This window comes from Acanthochromis polyacanthus, chromosome 1, assembly GCF_021347895.1.
Source record: "Acanthochromis polyacanthus isolate Apoly-LR-REF ecotype Palm Island chromosome 1, KAUST_Apoly_ChrSc, whole genome shotgun sequence".
NCBI lineage: Eukaryota > Metazoa > Chordata > Actinopteri > Pomacentridae > Acanthochromis > Acanthochromis polyacanthus.
This window is the reverse complement of record NC_067113.1, coordinates 20,559,865-20,579,735: the sequence shown is the minus strand read 5'-3', so window position 1 is coordinate 20,579,735 and position 19,871 is coordinate 20,559,865. Positions and strand designations below refer to the sequence as shown.

The window sequence follows — 19,871 nt, the reverse complement described above, 5'->3', positions numbered from 1 at the left end:
CAGTGTTTTCAATGGCCTGTGGGGACGCTCAGCGGATGGTATAAACATTAGTGTCAGGAACAACCCTCCAGTAAGCCATGTGAACAGGTGTGATCTCTGGCTCTCTGCTTTCAAACAATTGTTGGAAGCAATAAGAAACATCAAGCTTAGTATTCTGCTACAGGCTGCCACAACACATTCTCCTTGAAGTATATCCAAATGATGATCTTCTTTAAGCTGTATAATAACAGCCTATGAGTACTGTCTGAATTTTAAATAAACTCAACAGGCTTTGAGTCTTGTTGTACGCACGGGGCTGACACACTTGCATACTGCAAGACATGGCACTTCATTGCATCAGACGTACTGTAAAGTGGAGGAGTTAACTTTAAATAGGCCACCGTGTTGCACCAATCCATCATTTTCCGAGTAGTCTGACTAGCTTGAGGTCAGAGGAAAAGATCAGTCGTTTAGGGGGGCAGAAAATCGAGGTCAGAGGAAAAGAGGGAAGGGAGTGTGGGATGATAGGAGTGAAAGTGATAGAAAGATGCGTATGTTGCACTCACAGAGCTGTGGTGTCTTGCTGGTGGGAGGTGAATACACCTACGACTCCGATTTTTGTAGGTGCCTGCGATCAAATAGTCAGAATTTTAGAAACTTGGTATTGATAGCATACAGTGAATAATTTCAACTGAGGCTGCTGAAATCAGGTTTTAAAATGCCACCCAATTTTTATTTCTTTTAACAGTAAGTGACACCTACAAAGAAGCATCTTTAGGTACTCTTTGATGTTGTTCCATTTTATTTATTACCATTTTATTTTCTATCATTTCATACTCACTACGCATGTTTCTGTCGTCTCTCTGTCTATTTGTGTCAAACAAAGCCATGAATATCTCTTTTTGGCTGCTCCTTCCTTTTGATTCTTTTATAAGGTCTTGTACAACAACAAAGAAAGATGATATTGGATTTTTTTTCTAAAGTCAGCAAGGGTTTATAAACAGCTAGAGATTAAAGAAAAATATGTGAGTGTTTTTTGGCCAAATAACATGGTGTCAAACACTCCTGGAGAGCAGCGTGGGTGTTTCTGAGCTGACACGGCCATAACAGAAAAATCCAATGGACCAGTGACTTTTTAAATTAAAACGCTGCACTGTGCATATTAATCATGCCAAGGTAGAAGAATATTACACCTTATGTGTGTTTCAGGTTGCTTCCTGATTGCCGTATATTGCATTAGCTGCCTCAGTGTAGGAGTGTTGATGTAGGATTGGCTTTGCTTACATTTATGCCTTACAGTAGATTAGCAATCCTTTAATTTATACTGTTCCATTTCCACTGGTCTGCTTCAGAATGGGGATGGTTGTCACAGATTCGTCCTCTCCTAATACGAGTGTGAGCCTGCATTAATGTTGATGTGTCTGTGAGCACGTGGAGCTTAGTGCATTCTGGAAAGTACACCTAACCTTGCAATGGTATCTCTGCCTTTTGTTGCTAGACTTCCTTCAGGGTAACCCAGAGGTCAGTCTTTGTCAGGTGGGTTGGAGATTTACCAGTTGCATTTGCTTTTAACTCCTTTGCGGTGACTCAATTGCTTTTAATCTAATACCTTTTTCCAAGAGCTCTCAAGGAACGCTGGTCCTTTGTGATTCTGTACAGCAATTTAGTTTGATTTACTCTACAAGTAAACTTCAAAACTGACAACTTATAAGGAGAAACTATTACAACTCCTTTCATACCGCAGATGTTGACTGCATATACAGTTCTAGACCAAACGGAGGTAACTTTCTTGCTAAACAGCAAAACCAAGAGCGCAGTAATTACAGAACAAATGCCTGTGAGACACTGGAATTTGGAGAAGAAATCCCAGCTCACTTGCCTAAATATTTTACTCCTGCAAGCGCCTCTATATGTGCATTTGGAGTGAAGAATGCTGGGAAAAACACTGCGTAGAGCATGCAAATACATAAGACTTTTGACTTCAGGCGAGATCTGCATTATTTTAAATTAGCTGACTCCTCCAGAGTTCCCCCGAAAACATTTCAGGAAATGATTTTTAAAGACAACAACAAGTCATTAAAATGAAAGATCATTTTAAATTCACAGTTTATTCTTCTCCATTGCTGCGCTGTGAGAACACTTTAAATTAGGTGAAGAAGTGAATACCTTCAGGGGCAGCACTGTGTCTGCATGTGTGTGTGTGTGTGTGTGGGTTTATAAGAGTGTCTGTCTGTCCATCCCTTTCTCAAATGAATGTTAATGATGCATCAGTCAAAACTCCTACAGAGCTTAACAGCGTAGTGAATTTTTAATAAGTGTATACTGTTGTCTCTATATGTCGCCATTAATGCTAATGACTCTATATAGTATGGATGAAGGGTAAATTAGATGGAAAGTTAATAGTATACCTGAAAGCTGTTGTTCTTGCTCAGTGTTGTGAATTGTTGAAAAAAGTCTGTGCCATCTATCACTGGCGAAGGAATGTTTTTTACATTACTTTTTTCTTCAAATGATAAAACATTGGTATAAAATTTTTTTTAACAGTTTAATCAAAGTGAACTCTGCCAGTTTTACTTCCTTTGTCTTGGATGATTGGAAGATCACAGTAATACCACAAACAATCCCAAAAAAAAAGATTGTCTCTACAAGCTGTAAGTAAAAATCATACAGTGTCTCTAACAGCACAACTTCTTAGAGGAGCACAGTACCCATCTCAGCCAGATAAAAACAGGCTGTTCTAACTCAAACATGATGCTGCATCCAATGGGCAGGATTAATCATCTCCCTGCAACAGAGCTATAGTGGGCTGCTCCATCTTGGCCCGGAGGAGACATCAAACGTACTCTCCATGCCCGCCTGCCTACTGTTTCCCCTGGAGAGACAGAGATGGGTTAGAGAGTGGAGACTGGCCTCTGGTAGTGCAACTCTCTGTGGAGTCCATATTGATTACACCTGCCACCGGCGGCTAGCTCGAGCTGTGTACTCTGACAGCTGGCAGCACAGGGCGAGATGGATAACTGCTCCAGCCAGGCTTTAGCCAGCTACATCATCACTTGGCTCTGCAGAGGGTGTAAGGAAGGCAAGAGTTGTTTTTTTGTTGTTTTTATTTTTCCCCTCTCACAAATCTTGTTTTCTGAAATTTAGGTTTGTTGGCTTTTCTGTCATGGCACACTTTTCATCTCAAGCATAAAGAACTTACTTTGTATTGTATCACTTCATGGTTACAAACTAAGATGTAGAGCAAATTAAAACGTAGATGCTGAAAATGCACCTTTTTACAATAATGTCCATTATTCATATCATATTCTGCACATGGTTGACCACAGGCTTGACTATTAAAGTTTGCTTATCAGAGATGGACAGCTTTGAAAGTGCTTCAAAGTGAGTAAGTCTGAGATTTATGAAATCATTTCCACTCTTGTAACAGCCCCCGAGGACTGTTCACTAAACTCTGTTTAGAAGGCAGGAGGAGTGACTTGTGGGAAGAGTTGGGAGGTGAAGCCAGTGTGAATCCTTTTCCCCCGTGAGCTCACAGTCCCTTCTGTAGGCTGCTAGGTATATGGTGTTGATTATGGAGATGAGAAGCTATAAACTCAATATTTTCCATGGTGCAGTGAGATGACTGTAAAGCAGGCAAACGCCTTAGCTCTCACACAGGAGAGCCATAGAGTGAGCAAGCTAAATGGGTGTAGAGGGATTCAGATGGCTTAGTTAGGATAAGGAACTGGGATCTAGTGGTATGTTTCTCTTATTTGTGTCTTCGCCGCTCTCTCTCTTTCTATCACTATGTGTTTTCAGACCCCAAAGGCCTTATTTACAATCCTTTACTTCTCACGCTGCAGGCTGTGACAACGGTAGCGGGTAACAAAACTTGAAATGTAAACCTTGCTGATTCCCCGGTCATCTGGTTTTAGAAAATGCACTCAAGAATTCATAATACACACTCAACTTAAGCAAGCATTTGGTGTCTTGCCTTAACAGCAGTAAAATTAAAAAAGTAAATTGTTGTACTGCATGCCGCGATATGGTGCACTTTTACAGAGTTGTCCCACTCAAGTTGAGCAAACATTTGTTCTGCTTAATGATTCATATTCCTCAGTATTATTCTCACTTTCTTTGTCAGTCTGTGCATTGTAATTTCTTCATTCCTGCAAGCGCAGTTTCCCCCAACCGCCATGCATCTGTCTTTGGTAGTGTTCATCAAAGACCAGTGGCTCCCCTGACGCCGTTACAAGAATCCGGGATCAAGTTGCTCCACTTTTATTTATGTGTAGTGCTGGGTGTTTAAATATCTTCTTGAGATGTGAGAGCTTAGTCTGTTTTGACCCAGCCATTATTTCTGTGGTAGAGACCACAAAAAAAAACAGACCTGTGTGTCCCATGAGAGATTAAATCAAAAAGTAAGACCAGAGACAGTGAGAGAGGGAAAGAGAGAGTCAGTCAGTTTGGGTATTTTGAGAGTCAGTCATCCACTTGCCTGTCAAGCAAGCAGCTCCTCAGCTGTCTGCTGATGCCTGATGAAGTAGGAGACATGCCTAAGTATTAATGGAACTGAAACAAAAATAAACCATTTTCAAGTATAAAAAGAGATGCACATACACAGCTGTGTAGAACTTGGCAGTGTTGCCTTTGATTTATTCCTCTGGGGGAAGAAGGACGGTATTTGTGTGTTTGGAAGGGGAAAAACATGGCACACAAGGAACATTCCAAGTTTGCCACAGGAAATCAATTTATTTGAGAGGGCAGCCGGGCTAAAAATAGGGAAGCCCCAAACAATAGCGTTGGAATTAATTGCCCAGATTTTGTGAGAAGGCAAGAAGACTCCAGAGAGCCAAAGTTTGTTCTCTCTCTTGTTTTCATATGTGTGTTATGGAAATATTAGTCTGGTCTGGTTGTCATGTTATTTTGTTTTTGGCATATTTCTGCTTGTCTGCAGCTGTCAAACAGAAGTGAGTCTCAATCATTCTCTTCCCCAGTCTGACGACTTACCACTCGTCAACACAACTGCCAGCTGCCTTATTTGACAGGATATGATGATTTATCACAAGTTCTCCACAGTAAATAGACAATAACTGTTTTGTCACACTCCACCGAGTTCTAACTGGGTTTTTGGGAGTGTGTGAGGGAGTGCTGTAGGGGCCTTATGGGGGCTGATGTGCCGTTTTTAATGAGATCTCACAGCAGTGTTTAAATATTTAACCGTTCCTGGTGAAGCCTCCCCAACAGCCGCCAGGCAAAACTGGTGAGGTTTCATGCAATCATCACACACTATACAGAGTCTAACCCCAGAAAACATCAGAAAATAAGCACAACCTGAATATATAATGGCTTTATGAATACACAGCCTGCTGCGCCTAATACCTGCACCGATCGACAGAGATGCTGTCTTTGCCCCTGCAAATCAACATTCAGACAGCATGACAAAGGGTGAGCACGGTGATGAAAAGCTGCTGAATTATACATCTGGGTTTTTTTTTTTGAAGGGATATTTTCAAAAACTTTTTAGCCCCACCAACAAAGCGATTCCCCCGTCTCTTCCCTTTTCTTCCTCATTTTGAGCTCCGCTGTATGTTTTTAAGAAACATTTCACCCACGATCAGTTCAACTCCTACACCCTTCATGCTTTTGCATCCCACCAGCCGTCATTCACAGAGGGTGATGCTGGGGAGTCTGCGAACGCTTGCTGTGTTCAGAGAGAAGCGCTAGTTGTGTGCATGTGTGTGCGTGGTGTGTTTATTTGCGCAATTATGGAAGTGCATGAAAAAGGTCAAAGAGAAAGTCAGAAAATGTGTGTTTGTATTGTATGCCTTTGATTTAGTCTGACAGCTCAAACAGTGATATAATCTGACTATTTCACCTTTTTTCCTGTTTAAATGTATTTAATATAAGAGGTTACTTGTGATCTTAGATTTTAAATGCCCTTGTAAAGATGCTTTGGAATTATGTCTTTGCATTAAGTCTAATCATTTTTTAATCCAATTTGGTGTAATGCCTTCACATACCAAGCCTGGCAGTTGTTAAGGAAGTTGGTGAATATTTAGGAAAAGACCTTGGCTGGTGTTTGAAGCTGCTCGGGGAATGCTCCACACTGTATTTGTGGGCTGAGGGTTGTATAAAGGAAACACGCTGTACCTGCCAGCTGGAGGAATCTGCAGGGACTTGAGCCCACAGATGACAACATCCACACAGCATCTCCCGTCACTCTTGCCACCCCCCTTACCCCCCTTTTTCCACCATCCTCTCCTCCTTATATTTCAGGCTTCCCCTCGGCTCCTCTTCACTCTTTTTATCCCCTCTCCCCCTCCCACCTCCCGTCCCATCGCAGACATCCCATCCCTGCCTAATTCAGCTCTCCCAAACATCCGCCACCGCATCCAGTCGCCGCACTGAGGTCGCACTGGCTGAAAGGAACGTTATTAGCCCCTGCTAACCTGGCCGTTTGCTGTATAAAATGTTGTTTATTTGACAGGGGATGTATATAGACATTGCTGTAGGGTCTTTAGAGTTTGGCAGACACTTGGTGCCAAATCATATGCATGACTCCTCTCGCCATGCCGCTTCATGTGGCTGCCAAGTGAGGTTCTCTGGGGTTTTTGCCAGGGGACTCAGACTACTATTCAAACCCCCTCCCTCCTCACCCGACCACACTACTAACTCACACACACACACACACACACACACACACACACACACACACACACACACACACACACACACACACACACACACACACACATATAAAAACACCTTGTGCTGCCTCAGTGCCCTTCTCTTCCTCCCCCAACCTGTACCAGCCCAATGCCCTCCCATTCCCCTCCCACCTCTACCCCTTCAGTCTCCATACCACACTCATTATTAATGATCTGAGGGACAGCTTTCATTTGATCTATTACTTAGGATGGGACGGCGGCTGCTGTGCTGCTGCATCCCTGCTGGATCTTTAATTATTTCATGGAGGGCTTTCCTCCTCTCCCCTGCTCCTTCTCTGTTGTGCAGATGAAATATTGAAGTTGAGGAGTGTAGTGCAAAGTGGCCCCATACCGAGCGAGGTGTGTGTGTGTGTGTGTGTGTATGCGTACGCGCACGTCTGCTCCTTTGCTCCTCTGTTTTTGCAAGTGTACGGTATATTTGTGTGTATGGACTCTGTGTCTTAAGCTGAGCTTTTCCTGCAGTTTTCACGTGGAGGTTTTCATTACACGCGGCTCGGACTTTTATCTCGCAACTTCAGTAGTTGAGTCACAGATTGGAAGCAGATTGCATTAACTTTTTCCACAAACCACAGTTCAACTTTGAAATATTTTTAGCAGACATGCGACGTGTGAATGTGCGAGTTTGTTGTTATTGTTAAGAGCCCAGAGTGTATCCTGGCCATCTGACAAAAACAACTGATAAAATCCCTAATGTTTCCAAAAGGAAAAAAAAAACAACAACACTATGACAAATGTGCAGAGAATTATTTCACTGCATGTGTAATGCACCGTGATTATGGGCCATTAATGTCATATTACAGTCGTGTTGAGGGGCAGTAATGGCATGATATCACTGCTCACTTTTTGTTGCCAAGAACATCAGTGCTTAACAACATCTGACAGTTAAATATGGCTGACACCACAGGCGACACACAACTTTGCATTCAGGTATGAAATATGACGTAATTCCGAATCACTTTGCTTTCCCACTTGGTACATTTTCAACTCTCCGTGTTAATGGCAATCGAAACTCCACACAGGTCTGTGCTACATTCATTTTGTGTCGCACAGCAGTCACCGTGCAGCTGAGGGCTTATGAGTCCTGGAAACTGTACTCAAATACCTCATGTAGGAATCCATACTCCATAAACATAATGACACCTTATTCTAATTTATATGACTACATGTGATGGTGAGATTTGCATCCACAGCACCTCTCCACTCAGTAAAACATTGAATGGCTGTAACTGGTAGGAGGGGTAATCCATGCGCTTATGTGGGGGAGCACTGGAATGACATTGATATACAGTGCTCCATTAATTGCCATATGAATAGGGTCTGCATTGGTTGGCGCTCTGCTGATGCATCACAGTAAAGGAGATGGGTCACTCTGTCTTCTCCAGCCCGCAGCTTTGCCAAGCTCATAATTACTAAAACCCCCAATTAATCTTCCCATCACATAGGCCAAATATACACTTCCTCCCTGTATAAATGAGTTACAGTATATGCTCTTAGTAAATGTGCATGCTTGTCTGTATATGTGTGTGTGTGTGTGTGTGTGTGTGTGTGTGTGTGTGTGTGTGTGTGTGTGTGTGTGTGTGTGTGTGTGTGTGTGTGTGTGTGTGTTTACACAAGTAGGTGTGCATGTGTTCATGAGAACATTAAGCACAAACAGCTTTATATGATCTCAGTGTTTTCTGTAGTTGTGCTGTGAGTCACACAGGTTATTAGTACAAGTAGCATCAGCTATGTCAGTGTCAAGATGGAATCAGTACAGTGAGCCATAAAAAGTGCTTGTTTTTATAAGTTCCTATGTGATTATGTAAGCAAGCTGGTATATACGCTGAACAAACTTATATGGTAGATTTTAAAAGAGAACTCCCCAAAGTAGAGACCACAAACAGATGTTTAGTGTGATTTTCTTTTAATCAGAAACATATTTTTTTTATATACAAATTAAACAGATTTTATCGGAAGACAGATTGGTTCCTGTGGCTTCTTTATTTTTACATCTTTCCGGATTATAATGCTCTAGTCTGCGCACTTAAATGAAATCTAATGCACTTGTGGTTATATAAATGTTCCATCCACTTGTTCAGTGTCAGACCAAATAAAAGTGCAGCTATATTGTGTCTGAAGGCTGAGCAGTGTCTGATTTCTGAGAGGTCACAACAGCAGTTAAATGCACACTTCTTCTTGACAATACTTTAGTGTGAGTGCATGAGTGTGTATGTGTCTACATGAATATGTATTTCTGATTGTAGCATGCGGTTCTGGCCCCTGGCCATTCAACCTTTACTCATTGTGAACAGAATCTCCTCTCCACACTCTAATCCAGCCACCGTCCCTCCTACTATCACATTCACAACACCTTACTGGCACCCAGTGGTGAAAGGACATACTGCATCCACTTGATGCTTGGCTGCCAGCAGGGGAGATGGAGAACTGTTTACAAGTGGCATTTGCCCCTAATTAAAAGCAGCACTTGTTGGAGCACTTGGTCTGCAGAAGGACTAGCATCCACACTGACGCAAGCTGGGCCGCTGATCCTCCGATAAGCCTCCTCCACTCTGCATAGACAAGATACACATGCACACAAACACATTGGCCAACAAGTGAGGAAAATAAGCATATAAACACAGGACAACTTTAAGCATTTTGATTGCTCACAGCTTTGGTGCACAGTAAGGTGTAAAACACACTACATCTATGAGAAACAACACAGATGGCTCCGAGTACAGTTATTTCCTGAGACCAATGAATCATTGTCCTCATGATAGTGATTGACTCAGTCTGTTGAATCTTTCACTCTTTCAGGGGAGAACCGTCAACTCCCTCTGTTTTCTAATTCTGCTGGCCCAACATCTGGCTGTCCCGTGTGGAAAGGCCATTATGTCAGGATGGAGGATGAATGAAAGTAGCCATCGACCTGTCTGAGGAGCGACTAACTGGGCCAGCGATGCTTGCGAGTTTTGACCAGCTTAATGGAGCACAGCAGCTCAGCAACTAATCACCTGCTCTTTCTCATCAGCTGCTCCCCCCATGGGACAGTAATTGATTGCTAAGTGTTTGATGGACCAGACTTAGACGGGGCTGACCTCACTGTGAACATGCAGTACAGTTTCTACCCGTCTGTGGTTTTGCACTCAAAGAGAACTTTTTGCATCAGCAAGTGCACAACATTTGTCAGCATGTCACGTGGCGAAGGTGTTCTTTTTTTTCCCCTATCTTTTCTCTTTCATTACCAAGTCTGGTTGCCATACAGTGTCATCATACTGGACCTTAATCAGAATATTAGAATGTACGCATTTGTCATTGTCTTTGGTATTCCAAACTATCATCTATCCTGTTTCATATACAATTTCACTTGCTTGAGTAAGAGGGAGATGTGCTGGTCCAAAGAACATGACAATTCAATTCAAAGAACATCTTAAACTAGAATATATGCATTGAAAACAATTAAACTAAACTCAACCACTTTATTACTTGTTTCAGGAAGAGTAATGTCTGTTTTATTGCCGAAAACATGCAGATTGATGGATTAGACGATCACCAGAAAATGAAACGCCAGGAAATGAATCAATTCGTTGTTTAAGTAAAATCTGTTTTTAATTTTAAAGATTAATTGTATACGTCAATAAGTAATTGACGGATTTAATTATTATGTAAATAATCACGAGGTGCAGTCCAAACTAAAGTATATGTATTCAGCAACAGAATCATTATGCACTGCAACTACCTCACCTGAGTCTGAAAAGCTGGTTGTGATCCAGCTCTTGCTCCTCGTTAGTCTCTCCTTGACCTCTGCTCCTCAGTCTCCTCTTCCTCTCCTCAGGGTCCAGGGTGAGTAGGACCACCAGGCTGGGCTGAAGCAGGTCACTGGGCCAACAGTACACCTCTGAACCCTCTCCTGGAAGATTACACACTGGTCCGCTTACTGCTGTGGCGATGGCATAAGCTGCTGTGCTGTGCCAGAACCTGGGACACATAATGGATGGCAGATTGAGGTGAATGATGGATGGGCGGATGTATTATCAGATGACTAGTTGGGCATTAAATATTGAGTTGTATAGGTCTTGATCCCTGTGGCTTCCACAACTTCTTACAAGAAGATAAAGGTCACAAAACAAGCAGACTTCACTCCATCCTTAACATCTTAGCTGTCTTTACCTGTCAACAATGACAGGTGTCTTCTTGCCCTCTTGGCCTATTTGTTCTGCTGTGATGTAGTTCCCCAGAGCATAGAAGGCCCTGCGGATGAGTGGTGGCTCCTGATCAAAGCGAGCTCTCCAGGGGGACAGGCACTGAGGAGGGGACCGCAGAAGAGAAGCCCCCAAAGTTTCCCTCAGAGACTCCGTCAGAGTGGTTTTACCTGTGATGCCAAGTGGAAGTAGGAGAAAGAGTCACTTCACAGACAAAGACAGAAAAAAAAAAAGACAAAAGACTGGGCACATTTTCAAAGCACTAGAGGCAGAATCCATCCTTTTCTTTTTATTAAATGCAACAAGGGACTGAAGTGACACTTGAAAAGTTGGCCTAAAACTCCAATTCAGCCTACACAGGCGAATTTTCACGAGGTTTGCAAAGAGTATTAGATAAGCGAGCCATTCAATAAACCATTTTCAAAGTGATGTAACTTTTCTGAGGTCATGATACATGATATTCCATTAGGCAAAGCTCGCTGGCAGATAATGGTTTTAGCAGAGACCAAGCGGCCATCACTTTAGCGAGGCATCTATACATCAAAACGATCACATATTTATTTATGAGGTAATGGCATTAACCTGTGGCATCCAGGCCCTCTATGACAATAACAGGGAAGTCTGGTTTATTTCTGGCCTCCACTCTGCTGGGCAGCAGTTCCAGCACAGACATCGCCTCTGGGATGATGTCACCACACTGCAGAACAGACAAAATCAGCTTAGAGGAGCCAGGAGGGAGTCAAACACTGCGGTGCACATGAACACACATGCTGCTGTTGGCCACCTGACCATTGTACATAAATGGAGGGAACAAGAGCTTCGGGCCTCTCGGTGGAGATTGCTATACCGTGTTCCTCCACATGAGTGTGACAATTTGCCAAATCTTCATATAATGTCATGCTGTATTCCTACACCAAGGTCTGTACATATTATTTTACCCACCTTTTTTAAAACCTCACATGCCTCATCCAAGCTGTAGAATACATCAGAGTTGATCATGTTGAGGGTAGACGGGTGATATTCAGGCGTTTCTGATGGTACCACATAATACTTCTTTGCCGTTTCCATCACTTGGCTCTCTCCATGTGACCAGAGATGCTGAGTCCACTGCTGACCATCGTCATTTTTACTGTATGAACACACAAACACTGGCTCATGCTGCGTTAAATCACTCAACAGTCGCTCTACAGGAGAGGAACCCTCAGAAGCGTCTTTTAAAAAATAGCCCTTGATGAGAGAATCCCTGACGTTTGGCAGAAATGAGGACATAGGAGACAAACCGCACTCTGGAGGCAACTCTCTTAAGAGTTTGTCTTTGAGCTCCCCGTAGAATCTGGCTGTTTTGATTCTGTCTCTGCTGCAGACGAGGAGAGTGTAACACCTATCATGAGTTTGGAGCTTTCTGAATACCCGTGGCGCCTCTTCTCCTCGGTGTTTCTCCTGAATTGCAAAGTAGAAAGGCGCTCCATCCAGCTCCACGGAAAAAACACGAGAGGACCACCGAGGAAGGAGAGACTTCATGCGTCCTGCCATGTTTTACGCACCAGATGCTTCCTTTCTACTGAACTTAGAGGCGTTACATAAGCTGCAGCTGGGAAAACGAAACTTACTGTGGCATGCAGACAAAACGAAACTTCAACTATGACGTTCAAGAATAAGCCTTTCAGCTGCTGCAGATGAATGATTCACTTGGAATTTACAGGAAAATGCAACTCAGAGTCACCAAAAGTTATTGAAAAAGCTGCAGTAATTAGCATTTGACAACATAAACTCCTGAAACAAAGTAAGAATACGCTCAAAAATGATAGATAACTGTTCATCAGCTGTTTTTACAGATGCTTTTCTATGCTTTTAAAACTACAAGATTCAGAAATCTACTAAGCATCATTGCATTTCATATCACCATTTTTCAAATAAAACTTCATATTCCTTAAAACTATTTGTTTTTATCACTGTTGCATCAGTGCAATGGCATAATTTGTGTTTAGGTTTCGCCTTGAGAGACACATTTCATCAGTAACCAGTAAACTCTTGGTTTCGTTTTCGATGTTTGCAAACAGAGACCGCTCAGCTGATCCACTCCCCAGATCTGTATTTAAGGTGTGCCCCTGCAGATATCTATTTAAAATGCGACAACACCCACAGTGCAAAGGCAGTAGAAGGTGTTATACGTGTGGTTTTAAGATGCATTTATCTTCAGTCTCTCCGAAACTGCTCCTGCAGCTCTGCATCAGCGCCATCCACAGCATTTTTGCGAGCGTCTTTTCCAAAGTTTGTTATTGGACAACGGGAGCCAGCAAAGGAAGCACCTCGGTCCTCTCAGCTGCTGCTGCTGCTGCTGCTGGCAGTGAATTGAACCAGAGTAAAGATCAAGATGCAACGACTCCAACAAGTGTCAACTACCACTTTACGCGCAAATGCAATTACAAATGTGGATTTTGTTTCCACACTGCAAAAACATCCTTCGTGCTGCCTCTGGAGGAAGCCAAACGGGGGCTGAAGCTTCTAAAGGAGTCAGGTAATGTTATGGAATTAGTAGAGATTGATTTTTGTTTTGTTTTTGAGTGTGTGAATCCGCCTGCTAAATAGGTTTGTCTGCTTTTTAGGCATGGAAAAGGTCAATTTCTCTGGAGGCGAGCCCTTCCTGCACGAAAAGGGAGACTTTCTGGGGAAGATGGTTCAGTTTTGCAAACAAGACCTGCAGCTGCCAAGTGTCAGCATTGTGAGCAATGGAAGCATGATTAAAGAAACGTGGTTCCAGAAATATGGTAAGGTCCCAAACTGGTGTTGTATTTTTTTGGACAAATTCATATCGAGCTTCATTAATTCACTCCTTTTACCATTTCATGTACTAGTTGCCACAGATTCATGATTCATGCTCTCTCTCATTTTCCATCTTCTAGGTGATTTTCTGGACATCCTGGCCATCTCTTGTGACAGCTTTGACGAGGCAACCAACCAGCTCATTGGCAGAGCTCAGGGCAGGAAGAGCCACCTTGACAACCTCTACAAGATCCGCAACTGGTGCCAGCAGTACAAAGTGGCGTTCAAGATCAACTCGGTCATCAACACCTTCAACATCGATGAGGACATGACGGAGCAAATCATGGAGCTCAACCCTGTCCGCTGGAAGGTAAAGATGGAAGTGGGAAGTGTGTAGTTTTGTGTGCGCATGCATAGGTATGAATGTGCTCATCCTCTCTTCATTGTTGCTTTCAGGTGTTCCAGTGTCTGTTGATTGATGGGGAGAATGCAGGAGAGGCGGCCCTGAGAGAGGCAGAGAGGTTCGTCATCAGCGACCAACAGTTTCAGGAGTTTCTGGATAGACACAGCAGCGTCTCTTGCCTTGTTCCTGAGTCTAATGAGAAGGTAAGAGATGGAAAAGAGAGGCTGCAGATATGTTTCAATACACAGCGTAACTAAGTCAGTCTTTATGATACCTCTTTTAGCTTTTCACAAACATTTGAGTCTTTGATTTAAACCAGGGCATACATTTAGGCCTAGGAACAATAATAGGAGAATTTCTCTCTATATATAGTATGAACAAACCAAAAAGCTTGAATTTTCTCTAATTTATCAGCACCATAGTTTGACAGTCTGTACTAACAGTTTCCTCAGTCACTATGGAAACAACAGGCATATCCCAGTCACTTTTGTGATTCCCATGGAAACTTTGTATTGTGACTGCACTGTGTGTTTCTGCATTTTATGGTATTTCTGTATTTGCTTGTTTTAGTTAACTTCACAAGCCTCACGGCCACTGTAGAAAAGGGAAAATCTGAGTTTGTATAGATATTAATGGTAAAATACATCCATGATATCCATCTTTCCCGTGGTAACCATGGCTACACAGTATTCTCAATAACTTGGGGTGTCCCTAAGAAACATTCTGCCATCATTTACTGTATACCAGTATAACCGGGAAATAAGTATGCATCCAGTTTATGCAGTTTTTCAGATACAAAACAACATAATAAAGGGTTGAACATCAATGTAAGCATGCAATTAAGAAATCAAATAAGATATTTTATAATTGCAGGACACATTTTCTCAAGTTGTGAGACCCTCATCAAATTCCCCTAAAGCACTTGAAATAAGACTGGAATTGCTATTTTTATTCATTGGACTTTCTGTCAAGACCCAATCAGAATGTACAGTGGCAGAGATCGTTTCTTCCTCCACCTTGTCAGTACTTATAGTTGAGGTTATAGAACATTTTCTGCTAGGAGTAGAACAACATCTGCAGGATTGTTTTCATGTAAACATTGTGAGGATGTTGGAAATTCAAAGTCAGGCTTTGGACAACCGACATTTCAATCTGCAATCTTTGCTGTTTTCACAGATGAGGAACTCCTACCTGATCCTGGATGAATATGTAAGTATTTTTTTAAATCTGTAAATAAAACATTAAGTTTCCTAAAAGTTAGTGATCGAAGTGTTTGTGGGGTAAAGTTGTTGAAAAATGCAGCTCACAGAGACACCAGACATGAGGGCAAACAGACTGAAAACTGCAGTAACTAACAGGTGACAGGATATAGATTTTAAATAAAATAAGAAAGCACATACAAAATAATAACTATTGTCAGCTGTTTATAAAGATGTGTTTAGCTGCTTATCTGTGCTGTTTAAGCATTTAAAACTAAACATTTATAAACTGAACTAAGCATTGCTGCATTTAGTGGCATCTCATATCACCATTTCATATATTCTATGTTCCATAAAAATTCTCATTATATCGATATAATGGCATGATTTGAATTTAGGTTTTGCAGTCTCATTTTATCCGTAATCCATCATCACATTCGGTTTCCTTTGCTAAGTTTCACTTTTTGAACAGACACTACGGACTCACCAGATCTGTATTTAAGGTGTGTCCTGCAGTCATACCATTAAGATGCATCAGCATTCACAGTCCAAACCCAGCAGGTGTAATAGATAGGATTAGAAGATTGTCTTCAGTAAATTAGCAACTTGTTAGGTATTTGGCAGGTAAATAATCTTTTTTTTTCTTTTAAGTATTCAATGCAAAATGAACTCACCTCTGACTGTGTACCTCTCAAACTTTCCTCACTTGTCAGATGCGTTTCCTGGACTGCCGAGAGGGAAGGAAGGACCCGTCCAAATCCATCCTTGATGTGGGTGTGAAGGAGGCCATTTGCTTCAGTGGCTTTGACGAAAAGATGTTTCTCAAAAGAGGAGGGAAATATGTGTGGAGCAAAGCTGATATGAAGCTGGAGTGGTGAAAATCTGCAGCTAGTTTTGAAATGTTTGCACTGACAATTTGTACAGTTTGAAAGATGAAGTTTTTTATTTTAAGCACTTTTATAATTTACCAGACTTCTTATGCTTGGTGGAAAGTGTTACAACATGTTGTATTGAAGGAATAGTAGAAGTGTTTGTATATTTGAAGTATTGAAATTGCTATTTTATTACTTTATGTTTTGTTATTTCATAGCAACCTCAAAACACAATGAAGTCAGCTTGTTGCATGTCAGCCATTTACAGTCTGATCTTAAGGTCACAGTTTCATTTTATGTTTTCTTGTTAGGGTAGATGTAGAACTAGTCACACTGGTTTTAGCTTTAGTAATATTGTGAGCTGATTTACAGTAAGTTGAACAGCTGCCTATGAATTTTGATGACCGAAGGGAACCTTGCAATTCACAAATTGAGCAAGAACTAGTCTTTAGACATTGAATCTTATTAAACTAAGTGTTTTTTCCTGTTATCTCAACTTTGGAGACTCTACTTGCTGCCATTGTTATAGCAACATTGTAGATAACAGGTTCAAATACAAATGCAATGATATTGTTTTATTGTGTCATTCGTTGGTAAACAGGAATTTTATATGCAAATAAACTTGAGAGTAGCAACAATATTTTAGTGATTGTCTCAGCATGTGAAGGACTGTAAATAATGCAGTTCCCCTCAGAGACAGTATGTATGTCAACAGGATTTATGTTTTGAATTTACTTTTAATTCACTTTTAAGTCACTTCTTAAAATCAGTTCTACACAGAGGCATTCCCTTGTATTTTTCGTTTATTATTTCCTTTTAATTTTCATAATTCTTTCATATTTCATAATTATTAAACTCCTTCTCATATGTACCTTTTTTTCAGTGCCGAATAGCTTTGAAACTAGTTTTAAAGTGGTTTATCATTGTTTTTCGAACATTTTTTGTTATAAAGCAGTAGATTTGTTTTTTTTTTTTAAATGCAATAAAAACACATTTTATTGTAAATATGCCTGTAATGTCTTTTCTATAAATATATTACTGTGGAATTTTAGTAACAACTTAAACTACACAAAAATCATGTTCACATGTGGCTATATTATGCCCACACATTTGATAAACATTTTACCTCAGACTCTTATGAAATGTATGTGCAGCTATTAGAGACTTTATTTTACTGGGGACTGTCTGTACTTCACTGGAGTTCAATAGAAGTAATGACTATCCTGTTCTATTTTAATAGCAGAGTTATCAGAAGAGTAGATTCACCGGAACTGAAGAAAAAGCTAATAATTTCACTTGCTTAGGTGTTGAGATATTGATCTCTAAGATTTCTGCCTCCTTTTCAAAGCAGCAGGGGTAATGAAAGACAGTCTCTGTTGCTTGTTGAAGAATTCCTTTTAAAAATGTATTTTAAATAGTGGCAGCATTCTTTTGGTTCAAAGTAGTTCTGATTAAAAATGTTGACAGCAAGGTGTATATCCCAAAGTAGTAAGGTCAGTTATTCAGGAGAAAAAATGAAACTTTAATTAAATTAGATTTTTCAGTACAGAGATCATTTGAAACGTGCAGACCCAAAGGGTGGCCCAGGGTGCCCATTGCCCCAACAGACTAAACTGTGGCCATCTCAGGCCCCATCCACACGAAGACAAACCGAGGTCTAAACGCATAAGTTTCTTGCCGAATCTGCGTATCATCCACACGAAGACGGCGTTTTGGGGGTCTGTAAACGATCCTTTTTGAAACTAGGTTCCAGAGTGGAAAGATTTTTAAACACCGTATACGCAGCTCCTTGTTTACTGGCTCTCCGCTACTTTTCAGATACGCTTGCGTCATAGTTTTGTATCTTCATTGACACGCATGCGCAGTTTCATAACTTCATTGACACGCATGCGCCACACGCGGCAACGACAACAACAATGGCGGTGTACAGTGTAGCAAATGTGCTGATGAAGCTATAGTGACCCTACTATCCCTGTTGCAGCAAAATCTCCTTCTTCTCAATCACCACCGAGTTGAACAAACAATTATCGAGGACACACTTTATGGATACACCCCGGAAAAGGATCCACTGTATTTTCTTCTGTTTGCACGTTTCCGTCATATCGTTACAGCGCCCCTAGAGGTCTGGCATGTGTTTTACAGCATTTCCATGCGTATCAAGTGCATTCATGTAGACGCACACATTTTCTGAGACGCCTTGGTCTTTATGGCGATCATTTTTGAAACTTTTAAGCATTTTGTCTTCGTGTGGATGGGGCCTCACACAACCAAGACTGAAGCCTGTGAGAGGACAACACATGTACTAATAGAAGCATAGTTACAGCAAATAACTAATATGTTTCTGGTAGAACATTTCTTTACAGTCATTGTTCCCATACAGATGCATTTTACATCACAGTCACCCTTATGCTACCACATACAACCAGTAGTTCTGACAAACCATGAAAATATTTGCACTGATTTTGCAGCAATTCAAAAATTTGGTATTATTATCATTGAAATGTGAATAGACAGCAGTTTTTTTAAGTTTAGGCTAAAGGTTAAAGGTTTAGATTTGGACTTCGTTGAAGCTCATGTACAAACTCTTAAAGATTGTAGGAAGGATGAAACCTACTCTGAAGCGCTCTGGAAACATGTGGTACAAACAGCTGAACAATGCAAATCTGACCCAGAACCTGCAGATAAAAGAAAGAACCCGAGGCCTGGATGGACAAAGTGTAATGTCTTTAATTGGTGGGTGTCCTGAACAGAATAAAGACCCTTCTGACATATACTCGCATGTCCTGATCTCATGTATTTAAATTCGAATCATTTTATGAGCTTTATCAGCAATTAAAAAGGCATAAATTTAGCAGCCGTTCCAGGCGTTAATCAATTGGGTGCTACCAGAGGCGTGCTGGGGAAAAATTTCGGCCCGGGAGAATTAGTACTATAGCGGCCCACAGACCCCTCCGCCTGGATGGTACCACAGACATTTCAGATTTCTATGGGCGGTGCGACGTACTGTTATGTTTACAAGTCATGCGGCAGGAGTTTCATTTCCCCACACAATTTATTTGAGTTTAGAGTGTTAAAGTATGAGTTTATATTATAGTTTGTTTTGATCTTTACTCACCCACGCTCATTCCACGCGTTTTTCAGCAGCATTTCTTTTTGAGCGTCTGTGATTTGAATATGAGCCATATATTAGCGCGTTCTAAAACTAGGAACTTAGCTGTTTAATCAGCACCTGCTCAAAAGTTAAAACTCAACTAGGCCTGACACTTCTATGTCAATGGCCTGACATCACAGCATTTAAGCTGATATTTGATATTTTTGCCCAAATTTTATAGTTTATTATTGTATTGTTGAAACATTAACTGAGAAGTAATAAACAAAAAGCAAATCAGTTACTATTCACTTTCCAACTAACTTCCCACTAAGTTTAGCAATTTATCAAATAATGGTTTACAATTCTACTTCTAAAGATAATTATTATATATTATCATTATAACTTTAAATCATTTTAAAAAGATTAAATTATGCTCTCACTGCCCTCTGCTGGCCAGGCCTCCTGTCATGTCTCTATCTATTCATAAATAATTTAAGAGATTTTTCTTTCTGCACAATTTTCAAAGCTGTTTACCACGAAAATGTAATATGTAAGTATATATTTATATTTGTAAAAAATGAACATGAACTGTCCCACTTCAAATACAATAAAAAACTTTATAACACTAAAACAATAACTTAAATAACTTAATACTGTAAACTTTAAAATAAAA

The 19,871-nt window shown here is 40.9% G+C and overlaps 2 protein-coding genes across 2 annotated transcripts; one reads left to right on the top strand and one right to left on the bottom strand.

Moving 5' to 3' along the window:
• Nucleotides 1–8,575: 8,575 nt before the first annotated feature.
• cmpk2 (cytidine monophosphate (UMP-CMP) kinase 2, mitochondrial) lies at nt 8,576–12,427 on the bottom strand. Its single transcript, XM_022197331.2, has 5 exons — nt 11,813–12,427; nt 11,453–11,567; nt 10,839–11,040; nt 10,413–10,646; nt 8,576–9,238 (listed from the first exon to the last, which is right to left on the bottom strand). The coding sequence occupies exons 1-5, from the start codon at nt 12,401–12,403 to the stop codon at nt 9,118–9,120; spliced, it is 1,263 nt and encodes a 420-aa protein (XP_022053023.1). The 5' UTR covers nt 12,404–12,427; the 3' UTR covers nt 8,576–9,117.
• Nucleotides 12,428–12,845: 418 nt separating this feature from the next.
• On the top strand, nt 12,846–17,006 carry rsad2 (radical S-adenosyl methionine domain containing 2). The gene is made up of 6 exons (XM_022197344.2): nt 12,846–13,388; nt 13,477–13,638; nt 13,774–14,003; nt 14,090–14,239; nt 15,213–15,245; nt 15,949–17,006. The coding sequence occupies exons 1-6, from the start codon at nt 12,917–12,919 to the stop codon at nt 16,111–16,113; spliced, it is 1,212 nt and encodes a 403-aa protein (XP_022053036.1). The 5' UTR covers nt 12,846–12,916; the 3' UTR covers nt 16,114–17,006.
• The last annotated feature ends 2,865 nt before the right edge of the window (nt 17,007–19,871 follow it).

Excerpts from the sequence above, each read along its gene's own strand:
- cmpk2 (XM_022197331.2), bottom strand. The coding sequence starts at position 12,403 with ATGGCAGGACGCATGAAGTCTCTCCTTCCTCGGTGGTCCTCTCGTGTT. Across the intron at positions 11,041-11,452 it reads AGAGGGCCTGGATGCCACAG|GTAAAACCACTCTGACGGAG; the intron begins GTTAATGCCATT and ends TTGGCATCACAG. Across the intron at positions 9,239-10,412 it reads AACCAGCTTTTCAGACTCAG|AGTGGAGGAGGCTTATCGGA; the intron begins GTGAGGTAGTTG and ends TTGTCTATGCAG.
- rsad2 (XM_022197344.2), top strand. The coding sequence starts at position 12,917 with ATGTTTGCAAACAGAGACCGCTCAGCTGATCCACTCCCCAGATCTGTA. Across the intron at positions 13,639-13,773 it reads AACGTGGTTCCAGAAATATG|GTGATTTTCTGGACATCCTG; the intron begins GTAAGGTCCCAA and ends TCCATCTTCTAG. Across the intron at positions 14,240-15,212 it reads TTCCTGAGTCTAATGAGAAG|ATGAGGAACTCCTACCTGAT; the intron begins GTAAGAGATGGA and ends CTGTTTTCACAG.